Source organism: Lonchura striata, chromosome 2 (assembly GCF_050655825.1).
Source record: "Lonchura striata isolate lonStrDom1 chromosome 2, ASM5065582v1, whole genome shotgun sequence".
NCBI classification, from domain to species: domain Eukaryota; kingdom Metazoa; phylum Chordata; class Aves; order Passeriformes; family Estrildidae; genus Lonchura; species Lonchura striata.
The window spans coordinates 61,379,473-61,404,621 of NC_140704.1; the positions used below are offsets into that span (position 1 = coordinate 61,379,473).

Below are 25,149 nucleotides of genomic sequence, written 5' to 3' on the forward strand. Positions count from 1 at the left end.
TATGCATGGTGAGGCCACAAAAGGATAGCAAATTTCATAATTCTGTTGCCAGGGCTTAAGTGGCACTGTGGCTCTAAGGGCTGAACCTTAGTTTCTATTAAATCAAAGCAGTTGTATCAACGTCTACAAATTCTGCATTTGCCCTTGGAGTTATGGTGAAATCAGTATCATTCTAGCACTTGCATTGCTGATAAGAGACTCTAAGCATGTAGGCAGTGGTGTTATATACTCCTTTTGCAGTTTTGAGATTTCTCTTATCTTTCTCACACCACAGCAGTGGGACAAACCGCATTTCACTGTTTTGCCAAAATGACTTCCAGAGTGAGGCAGTTCCTGTGGTTAGATGGATGAAACATTTCTGAAGTGTCATGTAGGTATTGGTCTGCTGGTAGACTACTTGTGAGTAATGCATAGCACTTTTTTCTTCATTTAAAGAGAAGCATTTTGAATTAAACAGGCCTGTTATATGTAAGTGAAAATACGTTTTTAAAAAATCTCAACTTGAATATGACTACTCTAATAGTGTTTTCACAATGCAAGATAAATATGCTGGACTTTTCAAACCTTGGTAACTTGAAGTCACTCTGTAAAAATTGGAGTTTTTAATCAAATACTAATATTGTTAACAATGTAATTCTAGTTATGCAAACATGGCTTGTTGGTTATACCAGGAAGCTACTAAAGCAGTACACTTTTAGAGCATTGTTTTCTAGACCTTATGACTAAATATCTGTTAAAATTCAACTTAAATATCAGAATATCTAATTCCACTGCAGTCAGTCTGATTGTCTTTCTTGTACTGATACTTGTAGAAGTATTTAGATATATGACTGTTTGGAAAAGTGTACCAAGAAATAATCTGTCTGAGCCTAATTAGGAGGTTATATCTTGATGTTTTTACTTTTCCCACTTGTCCCCTGGATTATGAACAGTAAATAATATCTGTCTGCATCTGGTGTTTTCCTAGGAGATACAGCAAGGTAGACCAAGATAGTTCAGCAGGCACTTCAAAGCTCAGTTTGTATGAAGCAATGCATTGGAGCTCAGTGCCAGTATATGCCCTGAGGCTATTGCAAAGGGTAGATGAAGGGAGCAGTTGTGTCTCTGCCTTGTGAGAGTTTTTACAGCAGCAATACTAGCCCCAGCCTCTGCTCCTTTTCTTGCAGTTCTGTCAAATACAGCTTCCATTTGGCAAAGCTTAAGGCAGCAACCTCAGAACGTTCAACCAAGCCTGAAAAGAGCTTAAAGCGTTGGGTCTGCCTCTGTCTTTTGTATTGAAAGTTGAGTTGCTTTACAGCCTTTGCTATTCCTCTAACACACCGAACCCTTATACATGTGTACTGCAGGTTTCATGCCACAGTTACAGTTCACAGTTGGAGAAAGGTTAACTGTATCAAGAGGGGGGGAAAAAAAGCTACTGAGATAATTTGCAGTTGTAAATTGAGGTCAAGTTGTTTGTTTTTTTAAAAATTTGGCTGTTGAGATGAAACTGAGCAAGACAGACTCAGTGGGGCAAAGTACAGTAATAACAGATCATGAGTCATTGCTTAGTATTAAAAAAAACCAAGGAGAAGTAACTGAAACCCCTGAAATGAATAGCTGGTATGGAGTCACATACTACAAAATTCTTTGATGTTCTTTGGCTAAAATAAAATAAATGTTACTTTGAGAAGAGTTGTATAGAAAACAGTTAAACAATGTTTATGAAAACTTCTTTCAGTATTGTGATCAAATGGTGAGGTGGGAATTTGTGCCACTGGAGAACATGTATATACCTGAAAAACACAGGTGGAGAAATATTATAGCCTGTTGTACCAGAGACAGGATGTTGGTTTGCCAGGAAAACAATAAAATTGGAGGGATTGATTTTTCGCATTGAAATAGGAGGATAATCTTTGCTGAAAGGTAAATATTAGCATTGCTGCCTTTTCATTAAAACAAATAGTCTTAGTTTCTGAGTAAAGCTAAATATTAGTATTGCTGCCTGCTCATTTAAACAAATATTGTCCTGTTTGAAGCCAAGTATTCTATTTCAGTATCTGTCTCTAAGTAGCCAAGAGAGTTTTCTTGAATGAGAATTTCATGTGCATTGAAAATCCTTATCATAGTTTGAGGACGCAGAGATTTAGGAACACTCATTTGGCCACAAACTTAAAGGCCAGATACTTTTTTTAAACCTGGGAGGGTATGTGCTGTTTTGGGGTGACTTTTATTGGATTGGTTTGTTTTAAATGATGAGGGTGTCTAGAACACAAGAAACTGCCTATAGAAGTTGAGTGTCTGTCCCTGGAGGTACCCAAACCAAACTGGACATGGCCCTAAGCAACCTGCACTTGTTGACCCTGTCTTCATCAGGGATCTTGAACTTGAACTGCACAGAAGTCCCTTTCAGTATAAGGTTGTATGATATTATGACCGCTCCACAGGATTGGAAGTGGAACCACCTGCAGTTTGTGACAAGATGGCATAAGGGGCTTGTTAAAAATAATTTGCATGCAGCAAATGAATAGTGGCTCTGGCATGAAACTAATCTTTCCTAAAATATAATTCCAGGTATTTTCCCTCTACAGGATGTAAATGAGAAGTGCTGCTATTGATTGTTACCCAAAACTGTTGAGAAAAAGTATTTTACTGAGTAAAGTAGTATAATAAATACTGAAGTGGAAGACTAGAATATTTTCTGAAAACAGAGACCCTATTTAGACAAAGATGCTGGATTTTTGATTGCCTTGACTCCCTTTTGGAAAGAGGAGGGCTACTAGTTAGACTATTTCAAATTCTGCATTAATAGCCATCTATAACTACATGGTTCAACACTTTACTCTTTCATATGGTTTATACTCTACACCAGTATATGCAGATTGACAGGGCTTTTGTCTTCTTCTAGGACTGGGAGTCCAGGACTTTGGCTGCTCTCTGTGCCTGCCTGGGGTAGCCCATTTGTATTCCATTGCATTTCAGAATAATGCAGTTAGTGATGGCTATTGAACATAAGTTACCTAGAAGATGTTCACAGTAAGAAGTATTACTGATACAGGATTACTTCATGTGTGCCTTAATGTATTAACTTCCTTTTTTTCTTTCCACCTTTGTGCAGCTTTGCTCAGTGTTTGTGACTGCCAGTGAAGTCTGTTCTTTAGTTGTATGCTGGAGAGGGAAGTTCTGGTAGCCTGGCTCAGCTAGCAGGCTTTCAATTCGAGGACCAGTGCAGGCAGTCTGATTCCTTGTGTTTGAACATGATGTATGCAGGATGTGGATTGAAAAACACTGAGAACACCAAGTGAATCATAAGGTACTGTATGCTGTGATGTGTACCTACTGTGAATGTAGATAAAATACTGAAAGTGCTCCAGGAAAAAGAAAATGCTGAAGTTCATGTTAATGGTGCTGAGGTATGAAACAGATCTACACATAGTGACCAAATTGGGTTTGGGAAGATGGCTTCCCCCAGGCAACATTTGTCATGACATCTGATGCTGTGGTTAGGGGTCTATTTGCCACTACTGTGTGGACTGACAGTTCAGGAGAACAGAATACCCCATTGCCAGCAGCATGCAGCTTGTTAAATCTTTAATTGTTTTGGAATTTTTAAATTCAATTAAGACTGGTGACTGCTAGCATAGACAGAACCTGTAGTTCTTTGTTTCCTAAAGTTGTAACAAGCTAAAGCCTCCTCTTCTCCATGTACCTACAGCCAATGCAGTCTGAATAGAGACCTCTTGTAAAAATCTTTTCCATGTGACTTGATCTTCTACCACTAAATTTTGGTCTTTTTTTTCCCCCCTCTGATTATCTCTTTCAGATCCTTTTGTCTGTTGAGCTTTCTGCACAAAGGAGTCGGTTTCTTAGAAAATAGCTAGCTATGCAGAAGGGCAAGGAAAAATGGAGTACTTGAACCTGCTGATGGCCTATGTGAGAAACACATCAAAAGCTGCCATTGTGATCCCTATAAATAATAAATAAAAGGTTGAATAAAAGGCTTTTCAGTGAAGTTGTGATACTGGTGTTCATCCTAGTGGTGCTTCCTGTTGCTCAAGACAAGACACCTTGTCTTTGCAGAGTACCAAGGCTGGGTTTCTTTGCACTTGCCTATGCTTTCATTCAGTCTGGGAGGCAGGAAGTACTTTCTTTCTCTTGGCAATTCTTAGCAACCTTATCCCAGCTTCTTCAGACTTGATTAAGTGACTGTTCTTACAAGCTTGTCAGCTCAGTTTCTCCTATGCTGTCGCAGCACAACTCAGGCTTATTTTGGAAAGCACAACTTCCTTGAAGCACTTGGTGGATGACGGCACAAGAGCAAGGTGGCAGCGTGGTCAGTCTCCAGCTTCCTCTTTCACAGGTGTGTGTTCTCTCTTGCTCTAAATCTCTTCTTGCTACTTTGGTTGCTTTTTAGCCAAGTGAGCAAAATAAAAAGATTTTCTTTCTCTTTAATATTTTTGTCACCTCCTGCCTCTTTCATATGACTCCACTGATTGCTTTTTCAGAATCTCAGCTAAGGAATTCCTCTGGGTCATGTGTATTTGATCTGGAGGATGCAGTTATGTTGAAATCTTTCAGTTAAGCAAAACCATAGAAGGTGAGGTGAAAGAGTGGAAGTCTCTCCACTTTCCTGTTCCTATTACTCGTAGGCCTTATGGCTTGTTCCTTTTGAGGGTGTTCACAGGCTTTACAACCTAAATCCACAATGAAGCTTTTGTAAAGGCTGCCAAACAAATTGATCTGAATTGGCTTATCTTTTGTCACCTGTGTTTTCACATGTGTTAAGCAGCTGAACTTCCTCATGTGCAACTTGAATGTTGTAACAATTTTAATTTAGTCACAAATACACACAAATCGGTATACCCAAGACAGGCTTCCTTTTTCAGGAGTATTTCTTGTTGAAGTCTCATTATTGTCTTTTTTTTTAAATGGGAAATATGAATTTTTTCTTGTAACTCAATGTCATTTGACAGTAAACAAAGTAAGTGTAAAAACACATCCATTGACTTTGATATGGTTGCAGTTCAGTGAAGGACATTAGATACTGTGTACCCTGAGACAACTCCATTTTGATGAATAATGGTACATTTGCATTGTGCAGTCAAAGTTACTTGTGATGTCAGCTACTTCATTACATTGCTCAGCTAAGCCCACTGGTCCAACAGGTGTGTCCATGGCAAAGAGGTGCTTGCCTTGGATGTGGAATGCCATAGATCTTGGCCTTTTGCAAGGAGTAGCCAAGTAGATTAACCAGCTTGTGCTGCATTTGCCAGGCTAGAACACCTTTGAAATAACGGGGAAAATATGCTTGTTCTAGAAAAATTTAACCACTAAGTGTGGCAAGATATACTCAAATTTTAGAAAATGTTTCTGCAGGGCTTTCCTTCAGCTGTCGTTTGACCAATTTACTGCTGCTTGGAAATTCTTCTCAAAGGAGAATTCCTACAGCCTGTGGGGTGAATTCTGATGCAGAAGGAAAAAAATTTACCATGTTAAGTGTCTAGGTGAGTGCTTTTGCTGTAATGAGAAGATGCCTTGTTTCTGCTGCATATGTGACACCTGCACAGCTGTTTAAGAGGTGGCTCTTGCTTATGCCTCAGGTAAATGATAATTGTTCCTGTGTATTCAGAGGCAGTCTAAGGTGGCATGTCACCATACTGCAAAGGAAGCCTTAAGCCACCCAGCTCCCAATTTAGAAAACAGTAGATAGTTTTTTTTATTTGTATCTTAGGATGTCTGAAGCTGTGCCAGAAGTACCTTGAAGACATTTACCACTTTATGAATGGAAATTAGCCCTTCCCAAGGTGTATAGACTAGTATATATGTCTTGCAGAATATAAAACCCAAAGTCAAGAAGGAAATATGTCTGACTGCTCCTATACATACTTTTTTTTTTCCCCTTTTTTTCCTGAGTTTTATGTTTCTAGTTTGATATGCTGCAGTCGCTTCTGACTGTTACTCTAAGTCTTACTGTAAATTTCTGCTGGTGCTATTCTGGAAATGGGTAGCAATATCTGATTGTTTAGGCTGCTATTTGTCAAATTACAGGCATGCTGTTAGGAGTGTGGTTATTTTGTTTATTTTTTTTCCCTAGCATTTGCTTGGTCCATGAAGAATCTCTTCAGATGCATTAGCAATGTGTGCCTTCACCAGTGATGCTGGTGATGACCCATAGCTTCCTCTTAATTGAGATTTCTCTGTTGAAAGGATGAGAAACAGACACCATATCTTTAGCTGCTGATTGTTGTCCTTGCTTTCTTTAGCACTGATATCCTCTTTAAGAGCATAAACATTACTGTGGAGCATGTTTGGCTTCGAAAGCTGAAATTTCTGAGTATATTGTCTGGATTTCGTTCAACTAAATAATTGTGGTTTTGATGTCAGTGTAATTCTTTCCATGATTACACAGTAATAGTCTGTCAATGTATTCCTGCCAAAATTTAGCATGCTGTTTGCCTCTGAAGTTAAATACTATTAAAATACTACAAGATAAACAGTACAAAAGGGATACAGAACTCTTCAAGCCTGCATGCAAAATGCTGTACTCTTCAATCTTTTAGGTGCCTCTTTGAGATCTCTCTGCTCCATGGGCATGCTTAAAAAGGTGTGGCTGAGAAGCTTCTTTGTGGTGCTGATTTGACTGTTACTGGTCAAGCATTGCTCTGCTGAAGACCAAGCCTGGTCTGTGTGAGCAAACCTTTACAGCTTCTTGGCTAAAAAGTGGTTTTGTTCCCCTCAGTGTTTGCAGTGATACTGGAAGATGTTCCAGAATCTTGCTGGTCTTTGAAAAAGCAGTGGGGACTCTGTGTTTGTAGATCTGCAGGCTCAGTAAAATATGTAATTTTATTTTTGAAGGCAAAATAAAGTTGGAGAATTGTTCTGATATGTGAAGGCAAGGAAGTTACTAAGATTAAGAGCTAAACTTTGCTTTATGCTCTTGCTAGTCCATTTTAGGAATATAGTCTTACTTGCAGCTGATCTGAGACTGAAAAGTTGTGACTGTGTGGTTTTGCTTCGTGTGTTTAATTTCTTGGGATCACCTGATATATATTAAATGTTTCTATGTTCTTATTGCAGCACTTTAAAGTTGAATATATAGTGTAACTGTTTAAGTCCTTTTTCTGCATTTTTCAGTGAGAAGAGAATTTTTTACTAATCTGAGAGATTTTCATTATTGAAGAATAAAATAAGAATCTTAAGACGGACTTTGTCTCCAAAAATTACACTTGCTGTATTTTCCTTGGTATCATCATTGTGTTTTCACACTCTATTTATGCTGGATCACAGTTTAATCATGTTATAGAAGCTGTCTTTGTAGAAATGCATTATTATGCTGCTATTTTTAATTTGTGAAGTCTGGCTAGAATTTCAAATTATTTTATTGCCTGTAGCTTTACTTGTTTAAACATTAGGAGAGATCAGGTTATTTTCAAAAATTGAGAGTAACTCTAATGGTGGAATACTGATTGCAAATTCCTTTTTGAGTGCAATTCAGCTTTGTCACATGCAAACTCTTAGTTTTCATCATATTCAAGGATCTCACATCTGTCTGCTGTCTTGATCAGTTAAAGACAGGTGCAACACAGATTTGGCAAATCTAAAGCAAATTCAAGACTACAGAAGTTCCCTAGTGATATCATGGTTTTGATTTTGATAAATTGAGACAACTACAAAATGATGGTTTAAGTTATCTTTAGAAGACATGAAGGTGTGTGAAGCAGGAAATAAGAATGTGCACATGTATTTGAAATACATTAACTGATAGGGAAGCTGTATAATGGGTACCTGCAGTGGTGGAAAAGAGCTTACTATTGATAATTGTTATGTAGGCTTAGTTTCTCAGAATTACTTGGTGTGGCTTCAAAATGTGATCGTGAACTTCCATTAATTAGTCAAATCCAATTCATTTCCTTTATACAAGCAGGTGTTGCTGGTGATGGATTCTGTCATCTTAGCTGGGAACCTTCTTGCTTAACTGTTTCAACACCTGAGCAGGGTGCCTAGGCAGTTGTTTCAGTGAGTGAGAGCCCAGGCTTGTTTAAGCAAATGCAGGTGCCCTACTTAGGCTTATAGCCAATACAATTCACAACACCTGGCTTCCCTATCTGCTCTGCTCAGTGTGGAAGGTGCTTAGGGTGGTACCTGATGGGACTTATGCTTTTATTGTCCTGAGTAGCACCTCATCTTGCAATGAAGAAGCATTTATTTTATACAAAGCACTTTACAGGATAAACAAAGATGATGGAATTTGGTTACTGGAATTGTTTCTTCTAGTAAAAAAAGCATCTTGTGCAGTAAATGTGTTTATATTCAAATAAAGATATGGGGTCTGAGTACTTTTACAGGTACTGCAAGGTTGCTGCTTTGGAGTTAATCTGAAGAGGACCAGTGCTTCCATCCTTGCTTGCCTCCTGAGCATCATCTGCAGAGCCTCTCTGTTCCTGATCCTCTTTGTGTTTTGAGGAATTGACCAGTGTGTTTGATTTTTCAGTTTGCCCGATCTCAGTAATGGCTTATTTTGCTTTTGTGTGTGTACTGTGACTTTGATGTTAAACCAAGTTTCCAGGCAGAAACTGGGTGGTTTTGCTTCCAAAAAGTTTTGGAGAGTTGGTTATTGGTACTTGGGTGTGTGAGTGACTGTCCATCTTCCTCTTGTAAAACCTCCCTGTATTAAATTAGAAATGTTGTCAGCTGCTGCATTGTCTCTGTGTGTTGAAGGGCAGGATAGGGCCAGTTCATAGCCCTGGATGGTAAGAAAATTGAAAGAGTGACCAAAAACCAGTGAAGAGCGAGTCTTTTGAGGGAAGTAAAAGCCCACATTCCTAGTGAGGGTCTGTGATCTTGTGAGCCATTCAGTAAGCTCAGTGAAATGTTCCCAGTTTCATCCAGATCAGTTCTTGACATTCCAGTGCTGATGGCTTTGAAGAATTTTTTTTCAATTGCTTTCACAAAGAAATAATTTGAACTTATGAGAGGGGCATTTGCTAATTATTTGACTTTGTCTGTGTGTTCAGTTTTCCCTCTCATCTGTTTGGGAAAGATCAAGAAGTGGCAAGTTTATAAATCTACACAATTTGTCAGATGCATTGCCTTTAAGTATTTTGAGTTCCATGTGCTCTGATTGTCTCAATAAGGAGGCTTTGTTTTAATGTAGGATAAAGAAAAAAAATGTAGAAAAGGTCAGGATGAAAAACTACTTTTTTCTAGCTTTACAGCAAGACTATATTTCCTTTGTCTTTATGCTTATGGAGGAAACATAGCTCATAGTTTGCATATGAATGTGTGTGGGAATCAGACTGTTAAAATTCAGTGTTTAATTAAATTATGTTATTATTGCAACTAAGAGACATTACTGCTTTTCCATACTTAGACAGTCAAGGATGTTAGCCTTCTAAGCTAATCTGTAATGTTCTTTGTAATTTAAACTTAATAGCAAAATAGAATAAAATTCAGGCTGCTGGCAGTGCCTGAAGCATCAAAACATACTGTGAAGAAGTTTCTTTTGGGTTGTGGTCACTTTCTGTTTAGGGGTTAACTCTGTTGTTTTTTTTTGTTGTTGTTTTTTTTTTTGTTTTTTTTTTGTTTAAAAGAAGATGCTATTTTATTGCAGGATCTTGAGTAATACATCCCCTAAGATATGTTTGAAATGCTGCATTTTTCCTGCTTGTTTGGGTCAGATGTGGGTCTTGTGTCAGGCTTTTAATTTGTGGATGCACAGGGCTAATCATTGCTTATTTGGTTATGGATTGCTTGCTTGAGGAATCTCAAATGGTGCCTTTTGAAACATAAATCTGTTAATGCCGTTCTGTGTTTAAGTGAAAGGTGGTCAAGTTACAAAGATCTATAGCTATGAAAAGTGCATTAATAGGCAGTTTCTTTGGATTCTTGAAGAATGTATGCCAAAACAGAACATCACAAATTCTTATTTCTCTATTTCTTGTGCTCTACCAAGTTTCTGTCTTGTGGTATTTATCAAACTATCTTTCAAGGTGTAGCCCTGTTTGGCAATGATTATTTCCCAAAACAATTTGCAGATTCTGGATCTTCCCATTTGAAGATTATGTATTAAAACAGAGTTGACTCTTGTGTTTCACCCAGTGAAAGCAGAAACCGTGCTCCTGTGGATACTGGTGCAATAAGGTTGCCTCTGCTGAAGGCCGTTTTTACAGCTGGGTGCTAAAGTCATGGAAATCAAACTGCTGACACAGCCTTAATCACAGGGCCACAAGTAGCACTTCTTTGTTTTTGTGGGATGGTTTCATTGGTACTATTAATAGCTGGGTCCTTACAGGTGTTAGTGTATAATAATTCTTACAAGACAACACTTGGTAAGTTTTCAAATTAATCATGTTAATTCCAGGATTATTTTTTGAAGAGAGACCTTTTGACTCTTTTTACTTTTGAGATTTTTGGTCATAAAAATCCATATGTTGAAATTGTTCATTACTTTTAATTTTTCAAGTGCAGCCCTGTGTTTGGGGGAAAAGCAGGAAGAAACTGGCTTGCATGTGACAGTGGGCAGCCCCACTTTATCTGATGTTGTCAGTCTTGGAAAAAACACGGATCTCTGTTTTACTGCTCTGCCCTTGCTGCTGGGTTGGCAGGACAGTCTAGGAGGTGCAGCTGCAGCATTGCTGTCTTTGAGGAAATACCAGGTGTAGCAAAACTATGAAGAAAAGCTGGTATGCTTCTGTCTGACTTTACTGCTAACTGTGTACAGTAAAGTGTTTCTCCTGTTCCTGCTGGGTGTACATGGGGATGTCTCATGCTTTTAGCAGAGCAGATGATGGAAGACAGAGTTCCCCTTGCAGGGCTTTCTGTTGCTCCCCTTTGGGTCTGGTGTGCGAGGTGGGGATGGGAGGACAAAGGAGTGACTGTACAGAAGGTGAATCTGGAGCAGCTTAGGTGGCTATAGTCACTCTTCAGACAGCTTGGAGGAACACTCTCCATGGAGTGAACTGTAAAAGCTGTTGTTCCCTCGTATGGTTATCACTGAGCCTCATTTTAAAGCAGCTGAGGGCTGGCACGCTGCCTCTACCAGGTAGTGCTGGTGAATGCAATAATACACCAGGACATAATTATCTTGACCTCTGGAGAAGCTGAACTGAGAGTAATTTGTTTCAGAAGTGAGCAATTTTCTGTGTGTGGCTCCTGGCGTCTATAAAGCAAACAAGCCAGTGTTCAACTCCAGTTATAACCTCTCTGGGACTGCTGTTGAAACATGGCTAGCAGACGTGGTGTGGTACTGAAACACTTCTTTCTTCCTGGCCTCTACTTGAGCTTGTTGACATTTGGAGAAAGCATATGAAGTTTATGTGCAATTGATAATGCTTTGATACAGATTTAAAAATTATATCAGATATTGTAATATGCATGTGTATATACCTGCACCTTTAAACAGTGTAGGTAGTGAAGAACTTGATGTGGATTTAGCTGGAAGTTCTTATTTGGTTTTTAAGAGATTTTGTAGGAGGAATGGCTTAATTAGCAAGGAGACCAGCCTTGCAGAACTAACACTCCTAATGCTGCTATCTTGTTAATTTAGTCACGCTTAGTGATGCTGACTAATCTGGTGGAAATGTTGGGGAGGTGGTAGAGGGACTAGAGACTGAGGAGGAGAAATTTTAAAGATAAAGGCTTCTGGTTTTCCTGTCTCTAGTTTTGTTTGTTTTAATGGCCTGTCAGCATTGCTGCTGTCAAGCCCAACCAAATGAAGTCCTCAGCTCATGAGAGGTGTTTTTGCATCATCTATGTCTAGGGCAGGAGATGAAAAATTATGTGTGTTTGATGCTTTGAAATGAAGGTTGCTAATGAACTAAGACCTAGGAAAAGGTGAGGACTCCTAAAACTTGCTCCAGCTGAAAACCTTTCAGGGCTTTTTGTTTGGTCTTCAGCTGTAGGTGACCTTGGTTGGCCACACAGGTGTACTGAGTGCTGGGAAAATAGCAGGAATGTATAACTGGCAGTGGGAATGGAGGATAAAGGGATGGCCCCTTCCAGTGGAAGCATGTAAGAGTGAAACTGTTTGTTATTTACAAACAAAAAAAGTATTTTTCAGGAAAGATTGTTTACAGGTTTAAATAAGTGAATTGCTTTGTCTATGTGCTTGGAATATGCTGTGTATAAATTTGATATTCCTGAAGTAATGGTTGCAGGTCAAACATGAAAAGCTGCCTTAAGGTAAATATTGCTGCTCTGCATCAGCAGTTCTGAATTGGTGTCATTAAATTCTGACTTGATTCCTTAGTTGCTTTGTTACCATGATTTGATCATCATTCCCAGTACCTCAGCTGTACCTGGCTGTTTTTACGGTTTCACTTTTAAGCTATGTCCTGTGAATTCCTCATGACAAAGTATGAACACTGGCTGAGCTTTGTAGTGAGTATTTTAGTAAATAATGAGGCTTTAGATAGAAGGAGCTTTGTGTTACTTCCTGAACCACTTTCAAGAAGAGCTATTGTTCTGGACAGCTGTGAGAGGACCTAGTTGGGTGTCCAGACCTCTTGAGAGTGGAGTTTGAAGTGGAGTAAGTCAGGTCCATGGTCGTTTCTCCTTCACTGAAAACACTTAAATGCAGTGAAGCATGAGATGGGCATGGAAACTTTTGTCAAGTTTTCTTTGTGATGGGAAAATAAACTTTGTGTGTGTGAAGAATCAAGATGAGAAATTGTCATCAACAGAGAGGGCCTAATGGCATAGGGAAAAGAAGAAAATCCCAAATCTGCATGCAGAGCACTGTTTAGAACAGGACTGGGGCACTGTTTCCCATCCTTTCCTGCCAGGGACAGGAGGCTTGTGACTCAAAATCCCATAATGGCTGTTCTCCATTTGTTGAACTTTATTTCATGTTGGTGGGAAAATTAGCAGAGAGTACTCTCCATTTTTCTATCTTGATTTTTTTTTTCCTGCAGCATGATGCAGGACAGATACTCAGTGGAGGTTATGCTCCTGTTGCCTGTAAGACCGATGATGCAGTAGCACTGCTCTCTCCCTTCCTCACCTACATGCAGGGCTGTGCTGCAGTGGCACAGCAAACTTCTGCCTGGAGGATGGAGATAGTGGGTCTGGATGGCAGCCTTGAAAAGGAAGATGAGCCCTTTGTGTGAAGAAGATATCAAAGGGGAAGGTTGTTTTAATAAGGGGGAAAATCGAGTAATACCTTGATAACTTTCTTGGTACTTTGTATCCAATAACCTTTCCTAGTCCTTAAGAGAGGATGTCATATACACAAATTAATCATAAGAGTCCTTGTGTTTTTCAGGCCTCCTCATGTTTTTATGTGACTTGAAAGAAATCACTTGCCCAGAGTCACTGTCTTTGCTTTGTTCATTCCTTAGTTTGAAAGCAGGCTTTTAAAGAGTGACTGCACACCTTAGTCTGGCTGAAGACAATACCTCGATAAGTGCACTTCCCAACATGCTGCAAATGTGTGGCTGTGCTTGCAGGAAAGACCTGGTTGTGTCTAGACCTGAACTTTTTATCATACGTGAAAGGTTGTGTTTTTAAGCAGCAAGAAATGTTGTCCCTCCAGTATATAAGCTTTCTCCCCCTTTTTTAGATCTTTTCTCCTACTGAGTCTTTTCTAATTTGAACTTTGTCTGTTTTGTATGAAAATTAGCTACCCACCTTGTGTGCTGTAAGGTTTTGGTTATTAGGGAACCTGTTGCCAGAAGCACTGTCATCGGGCAGCTGTAGCTGCCACCATTTCCCTCCCTTTTCCAGCTCTTGGAGAAACTGATGGCTAACTGATGTCAGCCCTTCAGCTTTCCAGGTTGAGTGGGCAGGGAGGAAAACTCCTCAATCGGCAGAATTCTCTCCAGATATGAAGTTGTGAAGTGTCTTTCTAGACAGTGTCACAGCTGGAGTGCTATGCAGTGATGTAGTGCTGGGCAATGAGCAAAGCAATTAATGATATTTCTATCTGTCCTACTCTGAGACTTGTGAAATTGCCAGTTTATTCCCAGACTTGACTTTTTTGTGTGCTTAAAAAAGACACAAAATTAGACAACAACAATTTGATTATTTTCTATTAACAAAGTCCAGATGTGCAAAGATTTACATACTTCTTCCACACATGAGAGGCTGTGGGACTGTTGCATCCGAGTGTAGTTTCAGGAAGTGATAAGGTTTCTGTTCCAGCAGAAAATTGTACTTGTCTTCTGGAAAGATCATTTCAAGTAATTTGCTGAATGTTACCTATTTTGCATGTATCTTCTTCCTCTGCATACGAAATAGGTTATTGCAGAAGGCGTTACTTTGAGTGGCAGCCTTTTTAAAAAAGTCTTGGATGCTGATGAAGAATAGAAACATTTCTGGGTTTTTGATAAAAAGTATATTCGCTGTGGTTATTGTAGAAAATACATGTTATAAAGATTCAAGCTATGTTTTCTTGACAAAGAGAACTTAATTTCTTTCTTTTTTTAAAAGAATGAAATTATTGTGAGTAGGATTAAATCCTTGTGTTCTTACATATGCTTGGATGATTTTCAGTTTTGTTTGATTGCTTCATGTTTTACAGCACTGGCATTTGCATTTTTTGATTCCTCCTGTGAACTGAGTTACTCTTCTGTTCCTCCTCAGTTTCTTAGTGGGGAGGGTTTGCTAATGGATAACTTTCATGAAAACTGAGAGTGGAGAACACAAAGTAGTATTTTATAATTTGGATGGTCTAAAAGGAGCTGCTGGAATGTGTGTGTTGTTTGTTGACAGGAGTTAATGCTCAGTTATTGCTTTTGTGTATTCTATTTGTTAAATAGTTTTGCACTAAGCTTGAATTATTGATATCTGAATTAATGCTTCAGGGAAGAAAGAAATGGTTAACACAGATTATATTTGGCGACACAGTGTGGTGTTCCTGCAGAGCACTGGGGGATCTTCAGGGTTCTGATACCGTTGTGACTGATGGGTTTCGTACCACTGTTTTCCTAGAAACTTCCAGTTATATGACTGTCCCATTTTGCCTTCTGTGTTTCTTGCTGGGCTTTTACAGTAGATCCTAAAATTTCCTACATTGATTTTCTGTTTCATACCATGTCAATCCAAATGAACCTACTATGAGAGAGAACAGTGTGAGGAAGACAGAGGATGTTTTACAGTGGTGCATAATCTTTGTACCACTTCAGGGTGAAGCGAGTGATTTGGCGCATAGTCTCAAAGTCTTTTTTGGGACAAGAGATTTTGCCTCTGATTTAGCTGTATTCATAAACTCTTATAAAATTCTGTTCATGAAGACAAATAGGGACTTTGTGGTCTTGAGTTGTCAGACTCCTGAAAAGGCTTTCTCTCCATTTTGACTGTGTTCCAGTCCTTGGAACCATTTCCTTCTGTGAGACTCAGCATCCTTATGCGTCTGAAGTATTTTCTGTACTATCTAAGGCTTGATGGAATTTTTCTTCCTCACTGAGCTATGATGAGAATGGGAAACAGAAGTGAAACCTAAGGGCATCTCTTCCAACTTTTGGTGTTCTTCGTAGTTTAGGTAAGAAGGCAAAGCTGTGCTGTAATCTAAATGAAGGCTGTTAGAAATAGATCAGCATTATGTAGAAGAAGGGGAGTGGTAGTTTTGAAATAAAACCAAGGCAGAAGTCAACTGCTGAAGTAGATGGTTAAAACCTCACCAAGGATCTAGTTGAACAAGAGGTTGGGCAAAGAGGTAGGTTCTGGATATTGGCTAAGTTGAGGTGGCAGGGGACAGCTGTCATGGGGACTGGAGCAGCTGAGTTAGCAGAGCAGTGAAACTAGGAACAATTCAGGACCCTGTGGTGCTAGTGAAATCTGTAAAATATGTGGAGAAGCAAAAGAGTTTTTGGTCTTTTAGAGGAGATTAACTGCAGGATGCTGATTCTGGTATCAAAAGTGTGGAGTTTTATGTTTGAAGTGAGTTACGGTTTTGTTGCAATTTGTATTTGACAGTATAAGGACACATTAGATTGAAAACAAACCCCTCAAGTTCTATATAGCTTGTCACTGTGGAGACAGGTACGTATGTCTCTATCAAATGAATAACCCATGTGTTTAAATTCATCCTTTAAAAATCTTTGATATGCTATGACTGATGCTCTGTTTTGATTGAAGTTTAAAATGGAGCAGCATTCTTTTCATCAAGAAATTGCCTGGGCTGTTCATATGACTTTTTAGTTTCTCAATAACAGCTTTGTGGCCATTTTTTTTTGTTAATAAACAATTCCTCATTGCTATTTCCTAACTATTTAAAAAATGAAGCAGACATTGTTTATCACAGTTCAAGTATAATGGCTCCACAAGTACCACGTGTGCTGCAGTGATAACCTTCCTTCAGTTCTGTATAGGAGTATTATGCCAAATGCAGTCTTTGTACTTTATTACAATGACTGACATATTCTTTGTTTGGGTTCTTAGTGCTAAATTTTTCAGTTTTGAACATAAAGAGGTTGGAAATATTTGATTTCTTTAAATTGTGATAAATGGGTATTCTTTTTGACTATCTTCTCTTGATACCTTTGAATTCTGAGAATGTAAAATCACTGATTTTACATGTTGTAAACAAGGAGGATACCAAAAGTCTCCGGTATTGATGTAATAAAATCTGGAAGTGACTCTTAAAATCCTAGACAAATAGAAACAGTGAGTGCCTGTTTATTAACTATTTAAAGCAAATTTTACATAATTACCAAAGAAAAAAATATTCTGTGCAAAATAAGGTATCTGCAAAGTACCTTATGCTTTATAGGCTGCTGCTTATATGGTGTGTTAGCCAGATTCAGTCCTCTAATCACTGTCTACCCTTTTCATTAGTGAGAGAGGAAAAGGTGTGGAAGAACCGCGTGAGAAGCAGGGCCTGAAGCAGCCAGGAGTGCTTTGACTATAGAGGGTGCTGGGGCCACTGTACTTGGTGCTAGTGTTGGATGAGGAGCTGAGAAGAGGCCCTTAGGAAACAAATGTGAGAAGGGTAGAAGGACGGTGCAATTCCTTTTCTGTTCTCCAAAATTTGAGGACCCTCTTTTCTGACAGTCTCCAACTAAGGTACACTTCTGCCTCCATAAGGCGGATGTTGAATATAGCAAAGACTTTCTCCCTCAGCTGTCCTGTCTTCATTCTCATCCTCTCAGCAATGAGGGAGGTATTAAATGCTTCTTGGTCCATGCACTTTATTCTTGCCTTCGTCTCTCAAGAAAAGAATTCATTGCCTTTGTCCAGCTTCCTTGGAGAGCCTTCATCAGCGAGACAGTCCCAGTTTGGGGGCAGTGATCTACAGGGTCTTTCACCCTTGCATGGCATCTTCTGGTGTCTGTTTCCCATGAGGTTGTAGCATATGCTGTTATTTGGTTTGCAAGTACAATGTTTTGCTCCAGAGCACTATAAGACAAATGCCCCTGTCTGGAAACTTACCCTGCCAGAAGTGGATGGAGCTGTCTTGCTCTGAGTACTGGGCCAATGTCAAGAGGGAGGACAAGAGGGAGCCTGCAGGGATCAACCTCAATGAAATGTGAGGTATGGACCCACAAATATATCCAGCTTTCAGTTGAAGCGTTGAGCCGACATCTTAGAAACAAAACAAAAACATATTTTTTTAGGTCAAAATTGACATTTGGGGTGACCATTGCTTATTTCGCTGTAACTGTGTGCAGATGGAGATGGGGATTTGAACCCCTCTAAACAACCACTGCAAGCTGACAAATGTGAAATAGAGAACTCAAGCTAATCAAAAAGGTGTCAGTCAAAAATGATCTTGTTTTAAATGGGTACAGATTTTAGCCACACAAATATTTCTGGGCTGCTACAGGCATTTCTAATCTAAGTGAAATGAGGTGTGTGTACAGGTGTCTAATCAGTTTTGATACTGTTCAGAAACTTTGTGTAGATTTATTATGTTGAACCAAGTGACTGCAATATGTTGAATGTGAGTTAGACTTTCTGTAACCACAGAAAATGCCTTTGCTCTAAATCTTGATTCTCAGTTTAAGATTGAGATTGAAAACTCTCCACTGAACTAATAAACCTGAACAGCTTTTTCGTAGGAAATTATCTCAGTGCTTTAATTGTAATTAAGATGACATCTTTAATACCATGCACATGTTAAAGTTACTGATTATTTTTTACTTTTAGTAGGAGTCGGAATTCTAGCTATTTAGATTTATAGCAAGTCTTTTTTTTTGTGGTGAGGGAGCTTCATATAAAGGCTTTCTTAATTCAGATCTTAAGTGATTCTTACACACATGGTATACACAGAATGAGCTATGTATTACTGCTCCGTCAACAGTACTCTTTTCCCCGTGAATGTTACAGGATTCCTGTCAAAAGCCCATAAATAGATGAATCTGCTTAATGAACTGTGTGAAAACTCAGTTGAGTTAAAAAGGAATAAGAAGACAAAGTACTACCAAGTGGTTACCTTTTTTTAACACTAGCAGTGTCTTTAGGCTAATGGAAAACTAACTGTTTTCAGTTTCTTTCCAGTTTGAAAAACTCGTAGTTTCCAAAAGTTAGGTATGTTCCTGTTAGCATGGTACTCGCACCAGATATGCATGTGGTGCTCTAAGTAGAACTCTTAGCAGAGGAGCTGCATCCGCAGTAAGGATCATCCCTGGTCTTCCTTGACTTTCTTCAAAGTTCTTTGAACTTCTCAGAACTTCTGTCTTTGGTTTTTCTTTGCCCTTCTTTTACATCAGATCATCTCCACTCTTCTCTGCCTTTCTTTTCTTCTATTCTGCTCTTTGTTTCTCTCCCTCCATTCTTTGCCTGTTTTTTACCCTTCTTTGTTCTCTGCTCTTCTTCCCTGCTCTTTTCTGCCTTTTTTTTGTCAATATTGAGAGAATCATGAGCCTGTGTTGTTTGAGGGTTTGTGGGCTTTTTTTTTTTTTTTTTTTCTTAACAAAGAATTCTGGCTTTATTAAAAACAAACGAAAAACTTTTAACCTTCTCTAGTGGAGTTTTCTTCCAGCTGTTGCTGAAACTGGTGTGCCCTGGCTCATTAGGCTGCGCAGCTGAGGCTGCTGCACTCACCGGAAGGCAAGACATTTATGATTGAGTTCCTGTTATTGACTGGCTCTAGAGAAAAAAGCCAAGTTCCATCAGACAGTACAGTATGTGCACTGTGGGGGACTTTTGTGAATGCTGTTGTGATGCTTTTTTAGAATGGGATTTTTTTTTTTAAATTAATTTTTAGGGTTATTTTCTCAACAATTTTTTTTCTAGGCTCTTAAGCAAGTTTTGCAAGCGGTTCAGAGAATGACCAACTTTGTCTAGACGAGCCTGAGTAATGTGGCACAGGAAAAGCATTTGCAAATCTTTTTACAACTATATTTTGAATATGTCAGCTCTCATCCTTTTTTATACACTGAAGATGTGTGTATCAAATGAGTGGTTCTTAGTTGTTTGGGCTTGGTTTTGGTAATACTGGTGCACTTGTATAAAGGGTGGTCTGCAGTATAATCAAAATGGAGTGTAAAAGCAAAGTACATTTGCTGCAGGTTTGCGACATTAATTTGCTTACCACTGTTTATAGGAATAATTTAAACACTCAAGGATTGGCAAAACCACATTTAAATTAACTGTAAAGATAAAATCTGTGGCTTTTCAGAAAGTGTTGAAGGCTTCCTTCACTCAAATACTTTCCCATTGTGCACAAAGCATTTAATTTGTCTTTGAGCACAACTTTGAAATCCCTTAGAGCTGGAATTGTTCCTGTGTGAACTAAAATATCATTCATTCAAATGTTTTCCATGTGAGAAAAATATATAGTTGTGGTGAACTAGGAGTCTTGTTATGGGCAACAGTGTCTCAGTTAATGGATATGCTTCCTTCTAAATATAAATGCCAACAGGTTTTTCTATGCTGTCTGCATATAACTTTTCCCTTATCCACCCAGGTGTTATTTGGGAGATAAATTGGAATATCTGTTCCTTAAAATTGGGGTGCTAGGGGCCCTTGGTTTTTAAGTCAGTTAATTATTCTTATTGGCTTCTGATGGCATTCCTATACGCTTCAGTTCTTTAGAAAATAATTTAATTTTAAATGCCTACACATTATGGAACTTGCTGACTATTAAGTATAGGTTAAACATATAGGTTGTGTGCTCCTTTTAGTATTACTTTTCTTAACCAGGAAAACATTACTCTTTTTGAAATACATATATGGTTTTATTTATTCTTTTTAGAATTAAGTATTAATAGTCCTTTGTTTACTGCATGGTAATATTTTCCTGTGGCTGGGGTCAACCAGTACTCAGTTAAAATTACTGAAGCACCAGCAGTTGGAAACCTTTCTACTTAAAGCAGTTTTAACTCTCTTGGGGGAGAGGAGTGAAGATGGGATTTTCAGCTTGGGAGCTGGGCTACAACCAAAAACAACAGAAAGGGAAGGTACCACCCATCAGGCAATCAGTGGTTTTATAAATGAGATAAGCAGAGGCTTCTTTCATAACTTGCTTCCTTTCTCTGCACCTTTTAAAGGTGTTCAGAGTAGAAACCTTCCTGCCATTAAGTGCAATACTGTCACTAGTTATGCTTTATAGATTAGAAACCTAATTTTTCTTCCAGAATTTCTATTTAGAGCTGCTTTCAGCTTTGTAAGAACTGTTATTTAATTTTACAAGTAGAATAAATTCAAGTGAAGTAAATATTCTCTGTGCACCTGCTGAAAAAGTTGCTGTTGTGGAAAGTTTTCAATAAAATCCTAGATGTCTAGCTGGTAGCTTCCTCCAGTTTTTTAAGATTTCTAGCCTTTCAAATAATGTCCTGCTTTAATTTTTGCAATCTTCAGTCTGGTAGTGCAACCAATTTTCACGGCCTTTAATTACATGGAAACACTTTGCTATATACATTTAAATTACATTAAAATTACAACAAACAAAACAAAACAACAGACAAAAAAAACTCAGTAAAAATCTGTCTGCCTTGGCTAAAATGTGAGAAGTAGCACATAGATTTTCTATTATTCAGAAATTTTTAATTCTTTTGAGACATAAGGTATGCATGTTTGAGGGAGAGGAATTAAGGCAGTAGATGATTTGTTTTGTCCTTTGTGCAGGTCAATTAATTTACCTTAACCAGACACTGCACTCTAATTAGCAGTGTCCTACAGCCAGCAGCATGCAAGAATTACAGTGAACTAGCTATACAGGCAGATTCATCTTCAAAGCTGGATATTCACACCAGAGCTGTTAAGAATATCTTTACAGGCACAGAAAAGTATCTATCCCCCTTTCCCTTTCCTATTTTTTCTTTTTTTCCACTTGAAAGAGTAATTTCTCACTCCTCAGTGAGGTAACATTGCTGAACTAACTCAAAATGAGTTTTTTAATGGTGAGTGTCTGCTACTCTTAATGATATTTTTGGTCACAGTTTATTTTAATGGTTTCCAAATATACAGCAAAGGGAAGCAAAATTAGGGCTTTGACCGCTTGCTCAGTCTTATGGAGGTAGGCTGTAGGTTAAAGTGGTTGGGTAACACTTTCCTCAAATAAGAAGAGAGAGGTTAAGTCATTATAATCAGCATATAATTTATAATGACAGTAGTATTTCAGGCTAAATGTTTTAATACTAATGTGCATATTTAAAAAAAAAAAGTATACATAGCTTCTTTTTGCTTTTTTGGAAGACCTTTGTTAAATAAAAATGCTTTGACTTAGCTAAGACCATTGACTGAAGTGTTGAAAGTTACATTACCAGGACTGGAAATGTACAACACCCAAAGTTCATTGGTCAGTTTACAAGAGCTATGAAATCAGAAATATAATACCAGGGATACTGAATTATTAATAACTTCACTCCCCTGGGGGAAAAAAACAAGGTGAATTCCTGATTGTTATTTACAAACCTGAAAATTGTAATAGTTTTCCTAATCTTGCTATATTGCTAAAAGCAGATAGACTTGCTATGGAAATTTTGTGAAATGTCCTGGAAGATGTCACCAATACTAGAAAGCATTTTTTAAAAAGTTAATTAAAAGTTATTTTAGGTTTGACTCTTACAGTCTCAATAAGAAGCTGGAGCTTCAAGACTTGCAAAGGTATATTTTAATGTGGACAACTATTAGTTTAGAAATGGAAGTATTCTGAAATCTGTTCTGTTGTCTGAAAGGAGCACCCATTTTAAAATGAGACCTTCAAATTCCACTTGAAAGTATAGATTTTCTAATAGTAAAGGGTTGGTGTAGCAGAACAAGGGAATATTGATAAATACACAGAAAAATATCATTGTGTAAAAGTTGTGATAGGAGACTAATAGTCAGTTTGTTTCCCTTTGTGAGGTTCCTTGCCTCCCACAATAGGGAACCTTTCCTGAGATTTGATTTGGGTCACAACCATTCATCAGACCAACTCATAGCCTTTAATCTAGAGACTGGAAAGGAGGATTTGAGCAATTTGCTCTTTCCTTTTATTTGCTTTGATAGTAAGACTATAAAATAATTTTAGTAAGATAATATATAAAATACTATTTAAAATGGTATTAAAATAGAGAAGGCATGTAATTTGTTGGGTGTGTTGTAAAGACTTGTAAATTACAGCAAGTTGGATCCAGAGATTTAATTTAGCCTAATATTTTCTGGGAGTGCTGGCTGTGTAGACTGGTTTTCTTTTGTGTGTTGCTAGCAGGTGTTCAGAGAGGAAGTTGTAGTCAACTTCTAGGTGCAAAACGTATCTTATAAAAGCTCAAGAATATCACATGGTGGAGATTTAGAGTGTGATCAAGCATCAGATAAACAGTCTGTGTTTGTTGCCTTGCCACTATTAACTGTTATTTTTCCAGCCTTGCCTGGGGATGGAAGTCCTGCTATGCTGGTTACTGTTGTCTGATTGGTTTCTGTTATTTTTGCTTGCAATTGATATTATATTAACAGGTCAAGATAGCTGATGCTGTAGCTGATAATTTATAGTAGAAGCTTTGGAGAAATATAAATGGCAAGCTTTTAATTAGACAAAGCAGTGGACAGGATACTAATGAATTAATATAAATAATATTTAAAAACTGGCTCAAATCTTGTAAGTTGAAGTTTTTTTTCTGATTTCAGTTTCATACCATAATTGAGTACTTTATGACTAGTTATGTTAGAAAGTCTTGAACCTCATTATATAAGGTGAGCTAGATAATTTTGGTTTTATTCAAATAATATTGAATTCTTGTGGTGAAATCGTGCCCTGAAAGGAGTTATTGATAGCATTTTGTAATATACAGTGCTGAAGCATAAAGGGTTTTGAAAAGCAGATGGTAGTTTCACAATAAAGCTGACTTGTGTGTTTAAAGGAAAACAAACTTAGAGAATGAAAAAGGCTTCTACAGTCTGATGTTTTCTTACTGTTTTTGTATGCAAGATTTCTTTTGTGATTGTCTCCTGATGTTTCTAACAAGTTCTGTATTTTTCACTATAATGGGATGATAAATGGAGCGATGCTGCATTATTTGGTTTCTCACATATTTTTTTCATTTTGCTTTATCCCAGAGGTCTGTTTTCAAGTTGGAAACACTTTATACTGAGTTGTGGACATATTGAGTGTACCATTTTCAGTTTTACAGATGTTGAAAGGTTCCAGTTAGTATGAAAAATGGTTGGGGGATAGAGGCTACCTTTGGAAATCCTAAAGCATCAGGTGTCCAGCCTTTTTCTTCTGTTTTTGTCTCTTCTCTTGCCTGTGTATGTGATGAATTACAGAATGACAACTCTGTCCTTTCCTAGTGGATGAGTCCTCTGAGCATCAGAACTGCTACAAGTAGTGAGCAGCATGAACAGTTCTCTGGATTTAACCACATTTCTTTACATAGGTTTTCATACCACTGTGTGGCATCGTCTTGGTTGATGCATCTTTGTGTAATAAATTGGACTTTGGAATTGTCAGTTTCAACTTTCTCTTTTACTCAATCATTCTGGGAAAAATTAAGCATTGTGAGCATCTTCATTATCTTCCTTAATCTGTTACCCTCCTCTACAGGAGAATGCCTTTCCTGCCACAAGCCCCCACGAGATGGGAGATATCTTTTGATCTAAGCAGTTTTTGACTTTTTCAAAGCTATTTTCTCTTGTGAGTTACTGACTTGTTTAAAGCTATTTTCTCTTACTGAGTAGCAGTTTCTGTGGTAACAGGTAGTCTAAAGCTAAAACAATGAAAGTGCTGTTTTATCTTTCAAGTGCTTGAAGAGATTTTTAGTCTTTAAGTGAGAACACATAGAATAAACCTATCATAGTCAAATATTCTCTGTGCTTAACAGGCAAATGTGGTGTAATTAAAAAAGCTTTTTTTCTCATATGCAACAATTTTGTTTAATAGACCTTGATCTTCAGCACTGTTATCACCTTCCATATGCTTACAGGCTTTTAAATAAAAGCTTAGCACGATAGTGGGTGTGAAAGTCTAAGGCTGCTGTTTATACTGTGCCTGTTGTGTTGAAAATGTGTGTTCAGCACCTTCCGCTTGATTTGGCAGCACATCCATGTGGGAATACTTCTTCCATAAGCCTGGGAAATTCCTGTGAGCTATAGGAATGAAGAGCCTGTGACGGCAAGGAATATTGAGGCTTCAAGTAGATTGTGTTGGCTGACTGTCAGCAGGAAGGAGGGAGCCTTTACAAGTCTTCAAGGTCTATTTGTTCACAGATGTGTGCAAAAGAAATGTATAATTATTTGAGAAGATCTGTACAGAAGGAGTATATAATTGTATATTAGAGAGGTAGTACTGCAATAAATACTCTTTTTGGTGATAGTTGAGATCAGACTGAAAAGTCTGAAAAGACAAGATCCTAGACCTGCTTGAGTGCAGTTGCTCCATTTGGCCTTTAATTGCTGTCACAGCATCTTCCTCTGAGACAGTTCACGTAAAAGTGCCCCCCTTAAATCACAGTAACATCTTTTACAGTTTCTCATTAATCTGTAATTACATGTGCACTAGGGCTTAGGTTGCAACAGAGCATAACAGTGAATCAACCTTGATTAAACCACAAAGAATGATGGAGGGTGGTAGCATCCTCTCTGTTTTTATGCTTAAATGTTCCTGCTTGTGTTGTGATTTAACTTGTATGCAAAGTGAAATTTGTCAGCTGCTGGAGTGGGGGCAACCCACTTTAAGGTAATGTAATCAACTTCATAAGAATCAGTTATCTTTTTTCATTTTTTCTTTATATTTCCCATATTTTTCCTTTGTGGGCATCTAAAATTGTAATGCATTTGCTTCTTGTCTGCTCAGTGAAACTCGCAATTTGT

General features: G+C 38.1%; 1 protein-coding gene across 7 annotated transcripts in view; it reads left to right on the plus strand.

Moving 5' to 3' along the window:
• GMDS (GDP-mannose 4,6-dehydratase) overlaps positions 1 to 25,149 on the plus strand; it is a 405,646-nt gene that overhangs the window by 3,570 nt on the left and 376,927 nt on the right. For 2 of the 7 annotated variants that reach the window (XM_085573454.1, XM_085573456.1), the window contains one exon: positions 3,098 to 4,339. The exons of 4 other annotated variants lie outside the window; for them this stretch is intronic. In XM_085573454.1, the coding sequence (XP_085429580.1) occupies positions 4,283 to 4,339 (57 nt within the window). In that variant the 5' untranslated portion in view covers positions 3,098 to 4,282. The remainder of the gene's footprint in view (positions 1 to 3,097; positions 4,340 to 25,149) is intronic. One more of the 7 variants, XM_085573455.1, reaches the window with a different exon arrangement.